The sequence below is a fragment of the Gossypium arboreum genome, chromosome 11 (genome assembly GCF_025698485.1).
Source record: "Gossypium arboreum isolate Shixiya-1 chromosome 11, ASM2569848v2, whole genome shotgun sequence".
NCBI classification, from domain to species: Eukaryota; Viridiplantae; Streptophyta; class Magnoliopsida; order Malvales; family Malvaceae; genus Gossypium; species Gossypium arboreum.
Window position 1 is genome coordinate 9,459,483 of NC_069080.1, and position 17,554 is coordinate 9,477,036.

At 34.2% G+C, this 17,554-nt stretch overlaps 2 protein-coding genes and 1 long non-coding RNA gene across 7 annotated transcripts; 1 reads left to right on the forward strand and 2 right to left on the reverse strand.

The window, feature by feature from the left end:
- Positions 1-684: 684 nt before the first annotated feature.
- On the reverse strand, positions 685-3,401 carry LOC108470837 (cyclic pyranopterin monophosphate synthase, mitochondrial). 3 transcript variants are annotated; one of them, XM_017772326.2, is made up of 3 exons: positions 3,114-3,401; positions 1,787-3,002; positions 685-1,499 (listed from the first exon to the last, which is right to left on the reverse strand). In XM_017772326.2, the coding sequence occupies exons 2-3, from the start codon at positions 1,886-1,888 to the stop codon at positions 849-851; spliced, it is 753 nt and encodes a 250-aa protein (XP_017627815.1). In that variant the 5' UTR covers positions 1,889-3,002; positions 3,114-3,401; the 3' UTR covers positions 685-848. The 3 variants fall into 3 exon arrangements, with proteins under 3 accessions (XP_017627815.1, XP_052877059.1, XP_052877060.1); XM_053021099.1 differs by having other exon boundaries at positions 1,787-1,905; positions 3,114-3,399; XM_053021100.1 differs by lacking the exon at positions 3,114-3,401 and having other exon boundaries at positions 1,787-1,905; positions 2,102-2,313.
- Positions 3,217-3,592, forward strand: LOC128283716 (uncharacterized). Its single transcript, XR_008274126.1, has 2 exons — positions 3,217-3,343; positions 3,481-3,592. It is a non-coding gene; the product is annotated as an uncharacterized LOC128283716 (long non-coding RNA).
- A 1,068-nt stretch (positions 3,593-4,660) lies between these two features.
- On the reverse strand, positions 4,661-17,309 carry LOC108470810 (lysine-specific demethylase JMJ27). 3 transcript variants are annotated; one of them, XM_053021096.1, is made up of 15 exons: positions 16,523-17,309; positions 16,157-16,287; positions 15,933-16,032; positions 15,692-15,824; positions 15,546-15,609; positions 14,677-15,451; positions 14,264-14,593; positions 13,241-14,159; positions 12,820-13,154; positions 12,674-12,746; positions 12,491-12,576; positions 12,275-12,394; positions 11,335-11,787; positions 10,577-10,986; positions 4,661-4,960 (listed from the first exon to the last, which is right to left on the reverse strand). In XM_053021096.1, exons 1-13 carry the CDS (start codon positions 17,003-17,005, stop codon positions 11,752-11,754), a joined length of 3,585 nt encoding a protein of 1,194 aa, XP_052877056.1. In that variant the 5' UTR covers positions 17,006-17,309; the 3' UTR covers positions 4,661-4,960; positions 10,577-10,986; positions 11,335-11,751. The 3 variants fall into 3 exon arrangements, with proteins under 3 accessions (XP_052877056.1, XP_052877058.1, XP_052877057.1); XM_053021098.1 differs by having other exon boundaries at positions 12,820-13,136; positions 13,217-14,159; XM_053021097.1 differs by having other exon boundaries at positions 10,577-10,663; positions 11,335-12,394; positions 12,820-13,136.
- Between the last annotated feature and the right edge of the window lie 245 nt (positions 17,310-17,554).

A 17,554-nucleotide genomic window follows, 5' to 3' on the forward strand; every position in this document is an offset into this window, starting at 1 on the left:
TCAACAACTAAGCAAAGCAATCTGCCAATTAAAATGGGAAAAAGTGATTTTACAAAGTTGGCTCCCAGTAAACCCGAGAAAAAGAAAAAGTAGTCAATTTGAGTTATAATTATTATAGTATTAATCCATAGTTGAGAGTTATTCAATAGTTAAAGGCTCATTCTGACTATAATTTTCCTTTCGCTGTTAAATTTAAATGAACTTACATATCACTGATAAATTTAAATGCACTTACATATTGCAGGCAACCTGTAAACTGTAAAATAATCCCTAGAATTAAATGATTGGATATACCTTGAATAGTTGTACCTGTTAACAGTTTGTTCCTCGCATTTGTTGCTGTTTCCAGACCAGTCACATAGGGTCCTTGCCCTCAACAACTTTCGGCCTCTTGTAAATATAGAGACTTATGGTTTCCACTTGGTAAGCCTCCTAAGAGTTACAGATCTCAATAGGCTCAACTCTAACATCCCTATCTCTATTTACTTTATTCCTTCTAAAGCCACACAAATCAGTACATTCCACTTAATAGCCTTCTAAAAAGGTACAACATTTGAATCTTCTTACCAAATAGGTATATGTGTGCTCAAAACTTTACGAATATTGTGTAGAACAGGTATACATTTGAGAATTAAAAGGTCCACAAAATAGCATGAGGAAGATTAGTTTAAAATTGCATATAGGTTACACGTAATGCCTCCTTTTATTGTAAATTTTAATGAAAACGTGAAATAAGCCACCAAGTTTCATGTTTAAAAGAACATAAATTACTACCATTCCGCTAAAAAAATGCAAATATCTACTAAAACACTTAACCCATAACATTTTGGCAGCACTGCCTCAAAATCTTATTCCTCCCTGCACCAATATCCAGTCTTCCCACCAGTTTTACGCTCAAGCCGTATATCTGTGACCTGGATATCTTTTGAAGCGGCCTTGCACATGTCATACACGGTTAATCCCGCTATACTCACAGCTGTCATTGCTTCCATCTCAACCCCAGTTTTACCTGTGCTAGCCGCTTCTCCTTCTATTTCAACACTAAAATCCTCAGGATTGAGTCTTAGGTCAACACGAACATGAGCCAAAGTGATGTTGTGGCATAAAGGGATGAGAGTGCTGGTGTGCTTTGCCCCATTTATGCCAGCAATTTTTGCCACAGTAAGAACATCCCCCTTAGCCATCTGGTTGGCCAAGACCAAATCAAACACCTTTTTCCCCAAAACTACTTTACAACTAGCAATAGCAGTTCTGCTACTATTTTCTTTGGGTGAGACATCTACCATTTGGGCTTTCCCTGTGCTGCCAACATGGGACAGACCAGGCTTATTTTCACCTAAATGATGAGATATAGAGCTCAGTTCTTGAGCTGCAAACTTATCATTAGTAGAACCCAAAATAACATGAGCGTTATGGTGGGCATCTTGAGCCATGCAGCTTCTATTTCCAGAATTGGCTAGTCCTTCTGGAGGAGGTTCACCAAAGACAGATTCCATTTCCTGAAACCAAAATTTGGAGATTAATCACATGCATTCTAGTTTCTGTTGAGAGTAAAGTACTTGTAGTAGATTTTAATAATAGGCATAGCACTTGTCATGGTGAGACAAAATAAGAGGCATTGAACCGCGGCTTCAATTAGATACATCAAATCATAGAAAAAACAAACAAATCCTTATGGTTTCGGTTCAATAATTGTCATATTGCCGCAAACGTTAATTAACGAACAAACAAAGAATAAGAAAACAATGGATATCTCTTAGTTCTTATAAACACATAATAGCAATACCTCATTGAGTTCAGCTATGGTGCTTCCAAGGTCAAGGCTACCTTTACTGCTGAAGAACCTTGTAGAGCGAGGAACTATCACAGCAAGTCGACGAAGAAACATGACGCCAATAATCAAGACTGAGACAAAAAGTTACAGCTTTAGGATCTTAATTCTCAAATGAAAGCAGGTTCTTGTTCAGGCATTTTCACAAACAAATTAGGGTTAATGATGGGAAGGGGGAAAGAGACGATATTTTATGTTTTAAAATTTGTGAAAATAAGGTGAAATTATAGTATTAGAAGGTGAAAGAAAACAGGTTGAGCAATACAAAACTGGAATTTTCGGTAGATTGCAGTGACTAGTGAGAGTGTCAGTCAGTTCGAGTCTACGACTACGAGAAAGTAAGGCAACGGCTAGTCTGAGAGAGCTGATTGTGAAATGAGTCAAAGACAATCGGCCACTCAAACGCACCGTTCGAGCTGTAATTGCTAATATAGCCATCTGTTCTGTTCTGTTTTTTTCTTTTTCTAATTTTGCTAAAGTACTATTAAGGCCCATTTTTAATGATTTAAAAATCAATTGAACCCTGGTTGAAAAGTCTCTTAATTGAATTTAACAATCAATCAATTGGGCCCCTGTAATTGTCATTTCCTTTCAGGCCAACTCCTGAGTTGTTTGATTAATCCACATGACGACATGTGATTGGATCAGATTTTTTTTGAATAAATTAAAGAATTAAGAAATTAAAAAAAAAACTTAATTTTCCGGCAACCATCAATCAAGCCAGACCACCTCTTTGGCATCAATTACAGGCAACTATTAAGCCCCACATGGTTTCACCATTATCCTTTCGAATACTCCACCATTTGCATTCACACCACCATTAACCCATCATCAATCACCTTTAAACCCAACTCCTGTGCACTCACCACCACCGAACCACCCAACACCTCTTGCGCACCCTCCATTGCCATTTAACCCATACTCCTCACAGCTCACCATCAACCAGCAACCCATAATCCTAACAACTCACTATCAACCAGTAAGGCCCCTGCACTGTTGCTCATCAAGAACCTCACCATCATCCTCAAACCTTGACCCATTTTACCAAACTCGAGACTTAATCAAACCAAAATACCCAAAACAATAATAGATACCAAATGATAAGAAACCATGAACCAAAATCTCAGCAAACAAAAAAAAAAAAAAAGAGAAGAGAGATCCGAGTTGAAGTCTGCATCAAAAAAGGGAAAAAAAATCAGAAGTTAGAGAATGTGAGGCTCGGAATATTTTTTGCTTAATCCGAACGGTCGAAAGTTAACTGCTGACGAAAGGAGCAACATACTAGAAAATCAAGTCGGATCAACAGGAGCATAGGCAGGTCGAGGCTAAAGGTTTGATTTTGAGCACTTTGGGCTAGGTTCTCGGAAATCTTGATCGCGGAAATTGAAGAGGATGGGGAGACCTTCCTTTTGGTGGCGTTGCTGACGCAAACAGAAGCCGGAGTGTGGCCACGAGGGGGGTTTGAGCGGTCGATGGTGGGAGGGGAGTGAGAGTGACATTCAGTCGATGGTGGTAAGAAGATTTTTTTTTTTCGTTTATACTTTTTTTTTTATTTCATAAATTTATTAATTTAATTTAAATTTCATGGCATTAATAACGTAATAATAGAATAATTTCTAATCTAATTGCCACGTGGGTTAATCAAACAGGTTAGCAAGGACTTAACGAGCTCATAAGTACCTTAACGGAGATGACAATTAAAAATATCCAATTGATTGTTAAATTTTAATTAAAATTTAATTGATTGGACTTTTAATTAAAGCTCAATTCATTTTAAACTATTTTCAAGAGATTTTTTAAATATTTTAGTTCTTTTCTAAAAATATTTTCATTTTTTGTTAAATAATATATTTTAATTAAATATTTAAAATATTTTTTTTCAAATTTAAGTTTGAGTTTTTATATTTTAATTTCGAAACATTTTTCATTTAAATATTTTAATTTTTCAATCTAATTTTATTATTAGTGGCTGTAATAAAATAATCTTTTAACTCTCGTCGAGAGTGGGATAAATAATTTACTACAAAATGTATTTTAATCTAATAAATTCTCGACCATATAATTAATGGACGAAATAAGCGACCACGATGCTCAACCTTATGATTTGAGTTTTACACTTAGAAACCAAATTCACATGCTTACACCACGAATTCAGGTTACCCTCCCTCTCATCAAGAATCCATTTAAAGCTAATCACTTATATTTATTTAAAGATCAGAATATTCATTTTGAAGATTTAATAAAATATTAAGTTTAAACTAAAAATTCATTTTAAAATGAATCATAACTTGATTTGATCTAGTTTCATTTTAAGTTTATAATAAAATTTTTTCTTTAATCTATATTATATAATTTATATATAATATAAAAATAAATATGCTATGATTATTGAAAAAATCATAATGTAAATATTAAAATACGTGTTTGGTTGTTTACTTCTAAAATTTTAATATAACACATTAAAAAATTGTTTATAAAAATAACTAAATATTAACAAAAATAATATAAATGTTTAAAAGAATTAATTTAAATAATATGAATAAGCTCAAAACATATTTAAAGTAGACATTTACAAATATAAATGAGTTTAAGTAAAATTTAAAATTTATATTTTAAACCGAATTTAAATAACTATAAATATTACTGATATAATACATGAATTCGACTTAAACTTGACATGTTCCGACACTTACTCGATTTGTCTGTGTCATATGTGAGGTGCAGTTATTAAATTTATAAATAGAGAGAGAGGGAGAGAACAAATGTAACAAATTAAAATGGACCAAGAACCGCGTTGCAAATTACAGAAAGAACAAAAAAGCTGGCCAATGTTGTTATTGTTCTATCATGGCTAATTTATGTCTACTAACAATTAACATTCTGCTTGACAAAACATTTACAAGGTGATTGGTGCAATTTACAACTTCAACCTTGAGGAGCAAAAAAGGCCAGTAAAATAACGCAATCCAATTATGAACAACCCCATCCATCGGATATTTACAGGCTAAATTATTGAACCCCAAATTAAGATTCTAAAAGTTTAGATATATCTTACACCTGATTAGGCGTCATCAGACTTTGGGCCTCTTTCACAGTTGAACTAACAGCATAGAGCACCATCTTTTTTACCTGTAGATGAGAAAATCCGATGAAATCTGTCACATAATTACTCACTTTCGTCTAATAGAATCTCTAAAGGCAATTCATTATCTACGTTTTTAATTTTGATAGATCACCATAATGCCTGCAGTACGATATAATCATCTTCTTCTTAAACTTCTGGACAATTCAGTAGATGATATTTTGTATGCATGTCAAAATTCAATGATGAGTGCAAGAAGAGATGATTAAGAAGATTGGAGAATTTTCTTTTTCTTTTTTCATTTTAATTCTGAAAATGAATTTACCTGTCAACATGAAACTAACTTCCTTTACTAACTAACCCAAGTATTAACATGTCTAGTTGATTCTCTAGACTCTCCCTCAACTTAGAAGTAAAATAACCATGCTGCTGCATTTCAAGATTTCTTGTGATGATTTCTACAAGTTGCCCTTTTATGGATATATGTTGGGTTTGAATAAGATTTTCCCGAGTTTTCTCCCTCTATCTGTTCAGTTCTTTTATGATATATTGGATTGGCAATAGAAGTGTTTAACATATTTTATTCTTACTTAAGTTTAACTTAACTCAAAATGTAAACCTAAAATCTTACTTAAACCTGTCTATATTTGTAAATGGTAAATTCAAGCCCATTTTAAGCCTAATAATATTAATTTTAATGTTTTGAAAAATATTTATATTATTTTTAATTTAATATTTAATAATTTTAAATATTTCTCATTTATTATTCTTTTATGCAAGGGTAAAGGATGAGACAATAGGATTTGAACCCATGTCAAATACTTATTTGACAAGAGTTTTAACCATCACCCTATAGAAGTCAAGATTTGTTACTAAAGATTTAATTTCTATCTATAGGAAAATTAAGTTCTTTTGCCCAACTTATTTTTCGAGTCTAAGGATTTTTCTAAATACTTTCAAATTTCGAGTAGACCTTTGGGCTTGGATGAGTAGCTTTACCCATGTCTAATTGGTAGCAATTTCAAGGGCTGCTTGGTTGTCATAGACAGCTTGATGGGTCTTTTGTCTTCAAATCCAATTTCCATTACGAGTCCTAATAACTAAACAAGTTTTGCAATAGTGAGTGCCATCCTCCTGTATTTAGCTTTGATTGAGGACCTTGAAATAGTATTTTGCTTCAACTTCTAGGATATAAAAGAGTTTCCTAGCTTTCTGTAGAAATCTATCATTGACTTTCTAGTCATAAGACAAGAAGCAAAATTAGAAATGCAATATGCAACTAATTTTGGAGAACCAAAGGCAATAAAAAGAATGCCTTGTCCTGGATCCTTATTGATATACCTTAACAATTGGATGAAACTTCGTAATGCGACTTTTTTTACTTCTACATGAAATGGCTTAAATTGTCAACTGCATATGTGATGTTGCATCTCGTGTGTTTTAAAAACAAGAGCCTTCCTATGAGCTGTTGATAAAGAGTTTCATCTTCAAAGACTTCATGAATATCTATCTGCAAATGCTAATAATCATTTTTGGTGGAAATTTTTTATTTTCCAACAGAATGCCGGCTATTTTGGCTCCCTCTAGCCTTGTGTCTAAAATAAGTTCTGAGACATATTTTCTCTAATTCAAAACAATTCCAACTTTTGACCTTACTGGTTCAAGGGTCCTTTATTTTGAAATGCTGGTGTATTATGAACTTCAAATATGATATTAAAACAACATCATTTGTATGGTCAAGATCATCCACATATAAAAACAAAACAACAATTTTACGTTCTTGTCTTTTAGTGAACATTGAGTAGACATGCTTCCTCTGAGTAACCATCACCAAAGAGAGCTTTTGTAAGTTCTAAATTCCATTGGTGAGAAGCTTGCTTCAAGCCATAAAGGAGCTTGAGAAACTCACATACTCAATCCTCCCCATGATTGTGAAATCTTGATGGAAGGTCCATGTATACCTTTTGTACACATCCATTTGATACATAGGCCAATTGAACATTGATACTGTAACAATAACAAGCTTCTCAGTAACTTGTTTTGCAACCTGAAAAAGGTGACGCACTAATCAATTCCTTCCTTCTAGCCATATCCCTTTGCCACTAAACATGGTTGAACCTTTCAACCTATCCATTGGCACTTTATATACTCATTTGCAACCAATAGGAACTATCCCATACAGTATGGGAATTATTTTTCATGTGTCCTGTCTCCTAACACTTCTTATGTTTACTTATTTTTTTTTATTATTTTGGCCCTAATTCTTTTCTAGGATTACTTTGACCCTTAACCTTTAAATTTAGTAAAATTATTTTTTTATAGAAAAGTTAATTGAATTGTTATAATTTAAACAACACAACCGTAACAATCAGCATGACAATCCACATTTCCTTCATTGTTGACGTGCACAAATTTTTAAAATTTTTTATGAACTTTTTCTTAAATCTTTTAAATCTTTTAAATAAATTTTATGTATTTGTTTTAATTTTTATTGTTGATGATAGTAATCTTACGTTAATGTATCATATTGACTAGCAAAAACTTAGGGATCGGACTAGCATAGAATTAGGAAGTGTAATCTTTGATATTTCCTTCTTTGTATATATAACTACTAGTATAAAGAGGATATGTATTACGGTGTACATTTATATAGAAATGGATTTAGAATATTTCCCTTTTCTCTATCTTTCCTCTATTTTCCTCACGGCTGAAACAACCATAATAGAAATAGAACAACAACCTTATTTCTTCTCTATTCTCTTCTTTCTCTCTCAATTTCACATGGTATTCTGCTAAACCACTCTCATCGCCCCTCCCATTAAAATATGTAGCCTTTGTCGACCCTCCGGTCGAAATATCATTGCCAGAATCGGCATGTGTAGCCCACACACGCACCACAAAGGTTTCTACTCATTTCCTACGCGCTGGTATTTGAAAGTGCATGCACCACCCTCCGGCCATCGTTCTCCTCCATGAGTCTTCATGAAGGTTTGTGCTGTCCGTCCCCCTCCAGTGGTGCTGCCCCCGTATAGTTTCAACCTTAACTTCTATTTTAATTAATTTTCTTTCACCCTTGCTATGGATCCTTCAAGTTCTACCAAACTTTTCTTCCTTGCTATGGATCCTTCAAGTTCTACCAAACTTTTCTTCTGTGCTTTCTATAATTATTCTACTATTACTACTATCAAACTATAATGCAATAATAATTATGTTTCTTAGGTTGCTTCTGTCGAATTGTGATTTATGGGGAAAGGCTATAGAGAACGTCTTAAAAAAGATGTTAATGCCGTTGATGAAAAGAGTAGAGATTATTAGGTTAAACTTGATCCCAATTATGTAGCCTGCTATGACATTCGCTTGAGCCAAAGTTACTTACATTGCTATAGTCTTGCAAAACTTCTTACAGAGTTTGGCTAAGGCCAAGAACCTATATACTAATGATATTCAGTGGATCAACAAAGTTATTTCAGATCTTGTCCATCTACAGTAAAGTCAATAAGATATATGACTAGTTATTTGGGTCAAGTTGAATTGTTGAAGGATGAGTTTAATGTTGTTATGCTTCTTATCAAGAAATTTGGGTATCAGGAGAAGTAAAGGGATAAATTCTTTATGGTTCTGGCTCTGATTGGATTGCGTACATATTTAGCTTCGATGAAAATCATATTAATACTAGCTCAACCATTCCTATTCCTGATTAGATAACTGCTTGACTACTTCGCATCTCCTTAACTTAAGCTCAATGAGAGGTATAATCATCTATGCTAACCATTTAGGATACAAGCCCACAAGGCGATGGTAAAAAAGGAAGAAGGAGAGAGCTTAGCCTCATAGCACCTACTATGATCAAAGTGGGCACATATGTGAAATTTGTTGGGCTTTACATGGGAGATTCTCTTGCAATAATCCACCCATTGCACATTTAACCCAAGTTTAAGGAGATAGGACTATTCCGCTTCTAATTTCTCATACATAAAGATGAGTCAAATCTATCACCTTATCTAAATCAGATTATGATGAATATTTATAATATCAAGCCTTGAAACAACAATTCGATAATTTTGTTGCTGGTGTAACTCATTTTTCCTCAAATGGACTTTAGATATTTAACTTAGATGTTTTCGACCATATTTCTAGTAATAAAAATAATTTTATACTCTCACCTCTCCTTCTTCCTCCACTACAAGTAACTTAGCTAATGGATTTCAATCTTTGGTCAAAGGTGTCAGGAAAATTTATCTCATCTCCGCTTTGCCTTTACCTTTAATATCAGTTGTATATGCTTCAGAATACCCTTATAACTTGATTTCCATTAGTAAATTTTCTAAGAAATTTAATTGTCCAATCAATTTTTATTTCCACTCTGTTTTAACAACCCTCTAACAAGTATATGTTTTTCATTCAAACACTATTATATTATGGATTATGAACACATCAAATTCGATGAATTATGCCAAGAGAAGAGAAGGGTTACTTTCTGAATTAAAATTTTCATCACTATTGTTAATTTTAACGATTTAAATACAAGCAGTTTGAACTATAAGAATAAATGGTTTTAAACAAACAACTGTATCACTTTCAAGTATCCATGTAATCCTAATATGATCATCAACAATGGTTAAGAATAATTTATGACATTTATAGGTAGATATACGATATGGACCCCACAAGTCAACATGAATAAGAGAAAAAACAATGTCACAACATGATTAGCCAATTGGAAAATGTAGTGAAGATTAAATAACAAGAGGACAAACAAAATATTAAACAACATGATTTTGGCTTTGCCTCCTAACATTTTCACTTTTGTTATTTTGACCCTATTTTTTTTTTCACTTTGGCCCTCAAATTTTAAATTTTAGTCAAATTACTTTCTTTTTAAAAGAAAAAATTTATAGTACTATTAAAATTTTATCGGCATTGGCATGACAACTCACTCGACAATTGATATATACTTCATAAAAATACAAAATTATTAAAATATTCAAAAGACTTCATAATTTTATTTTAAAAATTCAAAAAGTATGAAGTTTTCACTAAACTTTAAGATAAAAATAATAATTTGACTAAAATTTTGTTGAGGGTAAAGGTGGTTTTGCCAAAATGGGTAAAATTAAAGTAAAAAATAGATAAATGTTGAGGGCTAAATTTATTATTATGCTAATAATTTTTATTCAAAATTTTATTTTGGAAAAAGACATTTAGTTCATTTTTGACAATGATGCATGTCTAGATCCATTATGCGAAAGAGATTATTCTAATTTATATATATATATATATATATATATAAACCACAATGAAAGATACAGAAGCTAACTTAGTATATGAATGAATTTGATATGGCAGACCTTATTCTTTATCAGGATAAAATGAAAGAAAGCAATTTAGATCTAGGGTGCATTTCGAAATGGAAAGCAAATCTTAATGAAAATCTGGTGTGTAGAGAATGCTGGTTAGATTATCATCAATTGGAAGAGTATATGAGCCAATACGTGTAACGGGGATTGCTTCACCATTAGACAATTGGACAAAACTTGATTAAGAAGAGCAAGAAATTGGAGATTTTGAACATTGCAAGTCAGATATCATATGATTAGTAGCCCGTGTGTTCAAGATCCATTCTAAGGATGATATTTTGATAGAGGTGAATCTAGAAACCATACCTGTCATATTGCAGTTGCATCAACAGATATTCCCTTATTAAGTAATCCCAGAATTTGTTGATACTATGCTTGAGTAAAGACTAAAGCCTGTTGAGATGTCAAAGCGTCATTTCCATCTAAAGATTCCAAGGCAATAACATGATTTGCTGAGGATGATAAACTTAGATTCCTTTTCTCTGTAAATTTGAAATCTGATGGGTATCCAATCAGTCAGCAACAATTCTCTTTCTTGTGCACTTTAACTTTGCCGTCTTTAAATATACCATTGAACTTTTTTTTTATTTGTTGAGCATTCGAAGATTACAAGGCAGTAGGCGCAAACATTGCTTTGGAATTTAAAGCTGCAGAGTGTTGCCTTGTGACTCTTCTTGGACAAGCATAGAACATGCTTGATTAATTGTTGGCAAAGGCTGCATGGAGCCTAATTTAGTAATAAAAAACATTCCTAAATAAGCTACTTTAAAAAAAAAAATATTTCTCCCATGCGAAAAATTGGTCCAAAAATACTTTTATCAAAAGTCGAAAATTTTAAATTCTTCCCAAAAGTATTTTTTTTCCAAAAACACTTTGGCCTTAGTAAAATACTAATCTTAATAGTGTTATGGGTTCATTTAGACCCATCAAAAACTGAAAGAGCCTTTGTTGTGTAACATGGTGAATGTTTTCCTTGACGCATCACGAGAACAAGCGGCATTAATGCATCAAATTCAGCTATAACAATATGATTGGAGTAGAATAGATAAAGATTGACGAGATACCTTGCACATGAGAAGGAATTTCTTGATGGAGAAAATAAACCCAAGTACCATCAACCTTATCGCGCCTTTCTTCAATATCTTGCCAAACTAAAGAAGCACTTGATACAAAGATGATTCTTATTAAAAATACTTTGTAAACTGCATTCAAAATCCAAGAAAGAACAATGGGATTACAGCGCTCCAATTAATGATGAAAGATGGGATCATAAGATTCCTTTTGGCAAACTCCATCAACAAAGCCCAATTTATTCTTTGCCAACAATGTAAAGCGCATCTAACGCCTCCAAACATTTGTAATTCTCAAACCCCAATAGTTGGTTCGAAACAAGAAGCGTGCCTAGTGTATTTGACAGATGAAAGTACAACAGATGGTGGGAATCAATAGAGATTACAGCTGCAAAACCTCCATTGCTGAATTCATGCTCGTTCACAATTGTTGCAAAGTTCCAAACACTCCAATTTGAACCAAGTAAAAAAACTTAAAGAGACAGCAATGAATGTGATAAAATCACAATACCAAAAAATATAAACTGTATAACCGAAAAACATATCAATCAAGAACAATGAAAAACAAAGAAAAGATGAAGGTAATCGGAGTCTTTGGTAGGCTTTGATACCATGTCAAAATTCAACAATGAAAGCAAAAGAGATGGTTGAGGCAAGAGGATGGGAGAATTTTTTTAATTCTGAAAATGCATTTACCTTAATTACAAAGAGCTGTGAACATATATAGAATTCTACCATCTAACTACCCTGAACCTAACTTACTTTACCAAGTAACCCTACAACATAAAAACCTAACTTAAGAAGGAGAGACAGTTGAATATGTCCATTCCAAAGGCTTTTCCAAGTTAAGCATAACATCATTAAAATTGGCTACCAAATGCATTCTACTTAAACCTATTCAAACAAATAAAGAAATTAAATTCAAATTTCTTACCTCTAACTTGTCCTCCTTGGCTCTATGGTTCTTTGGGAGCTTACGGAACTCATTAGTTAATCGAAGGCATTCCTCAATGTTGTCGGGAGAAACAAAATCCAGTGCAACCTTAATACAAGACTAGTAAAAGAGAAAATAGGAAGTTAATGGAATTAATAGAGCAAGATGAAATTTAAGACATTCTACACATAAGATTGTCAGTAGCCGAGGGATTACTTGTCTATTTCTCACTTGATGAGGGCATCCGGCAGGAATGAAAACAGCCTCACCAAGGTATTGCTCAAATGTCCAAGGTTCCACATCTGCATTCAACACCAATTATTAATGACACAGTTGCGGTATGAATGATGGAACATTGTACTTCTGCTATTGACTGATAAACAAAGAGAATATTCTTACCAAATTCCTCTTTCAGTTGCCTTTTATGCCTCTCATTTAAGAAAAGAGTCTGATCATGAATGGGATGAATGACCTGAGAAAAGTAGTTCAGCTCTCCAGTATAGAAAACATACTAAAAGTTCAACAGTGGCAGTAAGGGTACTCACTGAAATTACAGGAAGATTGTTAACATGGCGAAATTCCTTCTTGTGCTTTTCCAAATACTGAATGATTTTAGGAACATCCTGCTTGCGAAAGATATCCCAGACAGCACCACCTTTGACCAGTTCTGAGTTATCATCATTTCCTATATCCTTGACAGCCTCTTGGTCTGATTCTTTCGAAACAGGGACACTAAGTGCACAATCACCAGAGAATGAAATCCCAAACTTGTCTTTCCTCGTTACCACCATGTCGTTTGAACATTTAATCTTTTCTAGGTAGGATGCACTCAAATCAGCTAAACCTTCGCTCTCAGTTACCACTGCATTGACATCAAAAACTGCATAATCAGTAGAGATTGTCAATTTTCCAACAAAAAAATCTCTTTCAGAACATCCGCACCATTAGAAGAATTGTTTCCTGCACCTTTAGATTGGTTTACGCTTTGCTCGTTTAACTTCACAGTCACGTTTTCTGCTGTGGCAGCATTTAACTCTGAAGAGTAGACATTTTCATCCATTTGGTCCTTTCCTGAAATATTTTTGACCTCTTTCTCCAATCTTAAACTATGATCCATTCTTCTTGTTTTCAAGTAATGCTTATCTACCATGCTGCTTGATGGAGATCTCTCCATTTCAAAATTTTCCATCTTTTTATCAGTTCTCCCTTTGTCATTATTTTCTGGAAATGACTCTGCTTCTACCTTCACATTATGCTTCAAGATGCTTGATTTATTATTCAAATTTTCAACAAACAGATTATCCCTTTCATCTGCACTGCTAGACAAAGAGCATTTGTTTGGTTCAACTTTCGGCATATTTGAAGTTAATTTTCTGTCACTATTTTCCTCGAAGGAGCCTTTTTCAGGGTTATTATTAACCCCTTGTGTCACACCATTTTTATTAAAATCAAGAATGCGAGGATTTGAATCATTTACTTGAAGCAACTCTGTCCCAATACTATTGTTTTTCCAATTTTCAGAGGAAACAGAATGCCCCATTCCAGGCTTTGATTCATCCAATCCAGCAATCTTTAGATTCCAGGAATCTGGAACGGGTGGATTAGCATTTGATTGTTCGTTATCCAGTTTCCCTTCCTTTATGTGTTTCTCTTCCAACAACAAGTGCCCATGCTCCATGCTTCCATTCTTTGCGCAATCAGTAACAATGATCTTGTCCCCATGGGTTGTCTTCAATAATCTTTCTTCCATTCCAACCTTAGCTTTATCTACACCCCCATATAGCTCTTGCATGTCTTCCGCAGCATGCATGTTCTGCATGCTTTCTATCTCTTTGCGTTGCCAGGGAGCAATTTTCACCTTAGTTGTGTGGGTCAATACATTTACCTATAATCATATCTATAAAACATTAGAGAATTGAAGTCTACGGAGAAAAATGCTAGGTATCATTGTCTTGCCACATAAGATGAAAGATGTAGATGAAACAATACCGCATCAGACATGTCACAATGCAACTTTGTTACAGAATCGCCTCTACCAAGTTCTTCAGAGAATCCGTATGCAATATATGTCTTGGGTCCCATATCTGGCTTCAATGATCCCTCTGGAAGCCGTGCAGCAAGGTTTAAAAAGCCAAATTTTGGATCAGCGTAGTCACTGAAAGGGAGTGCAGCAATAAATTCAGCATTATGCCTGGGCAAACGTTCTTCAAATAAGGTTGATGAAGGCCAATCCTTCAATTTCAACATTTCTGGCCAGCAAGTGTTGTGCATACGACCCTCTAAGTAGCCCATGAAAAATTGGTGAATATTAATTTCGACCTACATGACACTAATAAACATGTTAGATCTACAGAAATTATAACATTCAACAGAAGTTAGAGGTTACATAACTAATAACTAACCTCACACCAATCTAAGCAATCAATGGCCCTTACGCTTCGAGTCTCTTCTTTGAATTTTACATTGGAACCTGTTTCTCTGAAAGCCCTCCACATGACCATGGGTTCCCAACTAAGACCAGATGTTTTCTCTAGAACATTACGGACAATCACAGGTTCACCCCTCATCCAATGCCTCTGAAAATGCTCACTTTCATCGTCTGATATATCAAGAGCATTTGGGCAGAATAAGTAGTTATCACAACACTCTTTCCTGTTAGCTGCATGCCTCACATTAGAACTACTGTTGCTGTTTCCATCTAAAGCATTTGGCTGGCATGAAGAACATTCCATATAGAAATCAACGTCAGGTGGCTTGTATTGACTGGTAATGTCCTCGGCATTATTTATCAGCTTAGTTACCCAGTTAGCTTTAAAAACGCGCCTCAACTCAAGTGTAGAAGAACCACAACCTCCATAGTCACTTGGAGGACATGGAATGCTACCATTAGCATTAGCTCGCCAATCAGGCAAATGAGAAGATGTAACAGCTTTATCGTTACTGTGTGAATGCACTTGGCTTTCCCATCCATGTCTTCTCCTTGCTGCATTACTTTTTTCATCCTTCTCTATAGTTTGAAAACTTGCTCTTTCAACTAACTGTTGGCTGGATGTTTCTGCTTCATTAGCACAAGGTTGGCAGCCTTCTCTTAGCTCTTGACAACAGATTAGGCATAAATCATAAGAACATCTGGAGCAGCTTCTGTGAAAATTAACAATTGATGTATTGCAGTTGTCACTGTCGTACAAAAAAATGCACAGTTCCTTCAATTAAGTTCAAATTTGATAACTAAGTCTCAACGGATTTATTTTTAACAAGTTCGAAAACATACCAGTACAAACGTTCGCTTTTGTCCAACTTAGACCTTGTTATATCAATTTCTGCCAATTGAGATCCTAACATACAAAGGCCATAAGAATATCAAGCATAAGGAGCATAAACTAATTTCATTTACAAGTGCTTTGTGTCATTTTTTACCTTTTATGTCTGCTTCAATCTCTATTTCAGAGCTCTGCTCCCTGTATATATGCTTAAGAACTGGGAGAGCTTTATGAAGCAAATATTTTAGCCACTCCAATTTGACACTGGCCTCTATATCCTTGCGGATATCCTGTCAAAGAACTATAAATAATCAAGAATAACAACCACAAAAGAAAGCGGAAACGACATGCACATTAGGCAGTTAGATTACATAGAGAAAGAAATTAAAGGCTTCTACCTTGACAACCAAAACTTCACGCAAACAAGCTTTACAATTGCAATTTCCACGACAATACGGACATACAGCCTCAACTTCATCCCTTGTTTTCTCCGAATACCTATTTCAGCCCAAACAATTCAGCTACATATATAAAAAGGTAACCAAAAGGGAACTAGTGTCAAATATGAGAACCCGAGCATGTTCAAGCATGGTCTTGTCAAAATCTGTATCGCTAAACTTACCACTTTTCAATGCACTCGTAACAATAACGCTTCCTTTGACAACTGGAACAAAAAACAACACCACTCTTGTCGTTCCTTTGGCACTGATGACACATTAAACTTCCAAATTCTTTGCTTTTACTCTTCTTATTCTGCAATGCAAAAGTTATTCTTTTGAGATATAGATCAATTTTGAACGTGATGCAAATACATTGGATATAAAGCAGTTACTGCTTCATCAATACAATTTATTGATGCACAAAACTACACTTAAACAACGAAAATCCACTGTACTCATTTCTGTTGTAAAATATGAATGAAGCGGAAGCAGAAATTAAAGTACGCTAGCTGTTTCATATTTAAAATGTATATATATGTTGAAATAACCTTCTCGACGGATATTTTCTCTCTAGCGGCACCATTCCTAACAGCTTTAACGGAGGCTTGTTTTTTACGGGAATTAGCTTTTCCTTCACCGGAATCCACTATCTCCTTCACTGAATTTCGAGAACCAACCTTACTCCCCTTGATATCTTTCTCTTCCTTTTCGCGCTCCCTGGCCAACATCTCTGTCAAGACAAGCACGTCCCCTTCTTCCGATCCACCGCTCAACTCCTCCTCTCTACCATTCTTCTTCTTGTTCATTTCCGATCCGCTGAATTCACCTCCCACACTGCCACTTCTCTTTAACTTGCGGGATTTACAGTGGCTGTTATTATCTCCATCTCTGCGAATTCTTTTTTGAGCCTGTTTATGTCTTTGCAAGTTGTGCTTCTCGCAATACGAGCTTGAAGGCAACGCCATTTCGCTGCATCGCCACTTACCTAGACCGGCGCTTCTCCTGCAACGTTTACCCGACGGTGAATCCATGGCTAAGTAGGTAGATATTGTAACCTCTCGCTCAGATTGCCATTAGACGAAATCTTTGAAAGTTTGATTACTTTGAGATTCTTTCACAAGTTGAGAGGCGTTTTATGGTATACGGGCGGCAAAAAATTAGCTGAAAATTTATAAACATCTGCTCGAATTCCAATGCACTTGTACGAACAAATAGGCAAGTCCTGAAAGCGATGTGATTTGCCAAATCCGCTAGGGAAAAAGTTTCCCTAATTTCGGTTATTTTCTTGTTTTCACCGTTCTCTCGTAAATGTTACAAAGGGTTTGTTTGGAGATTAAAGATTAATTGAATGAAATTATCAAACTGTAATTATATATTTACATAATTTATAATTTTTAAAAATATCAATTATTATAAAAGGATTTTAGTGTTATAAAATAATTTCTAAATAAATAACAAAAATTAAAATAAACCATTATATATATTATTTTAATCTATAAAATAGTTGATAATATGATTATTGATAAAATAATTGAAAAATAAATTTCATATGTAATTTTATCTAATTATTCTATGCATAT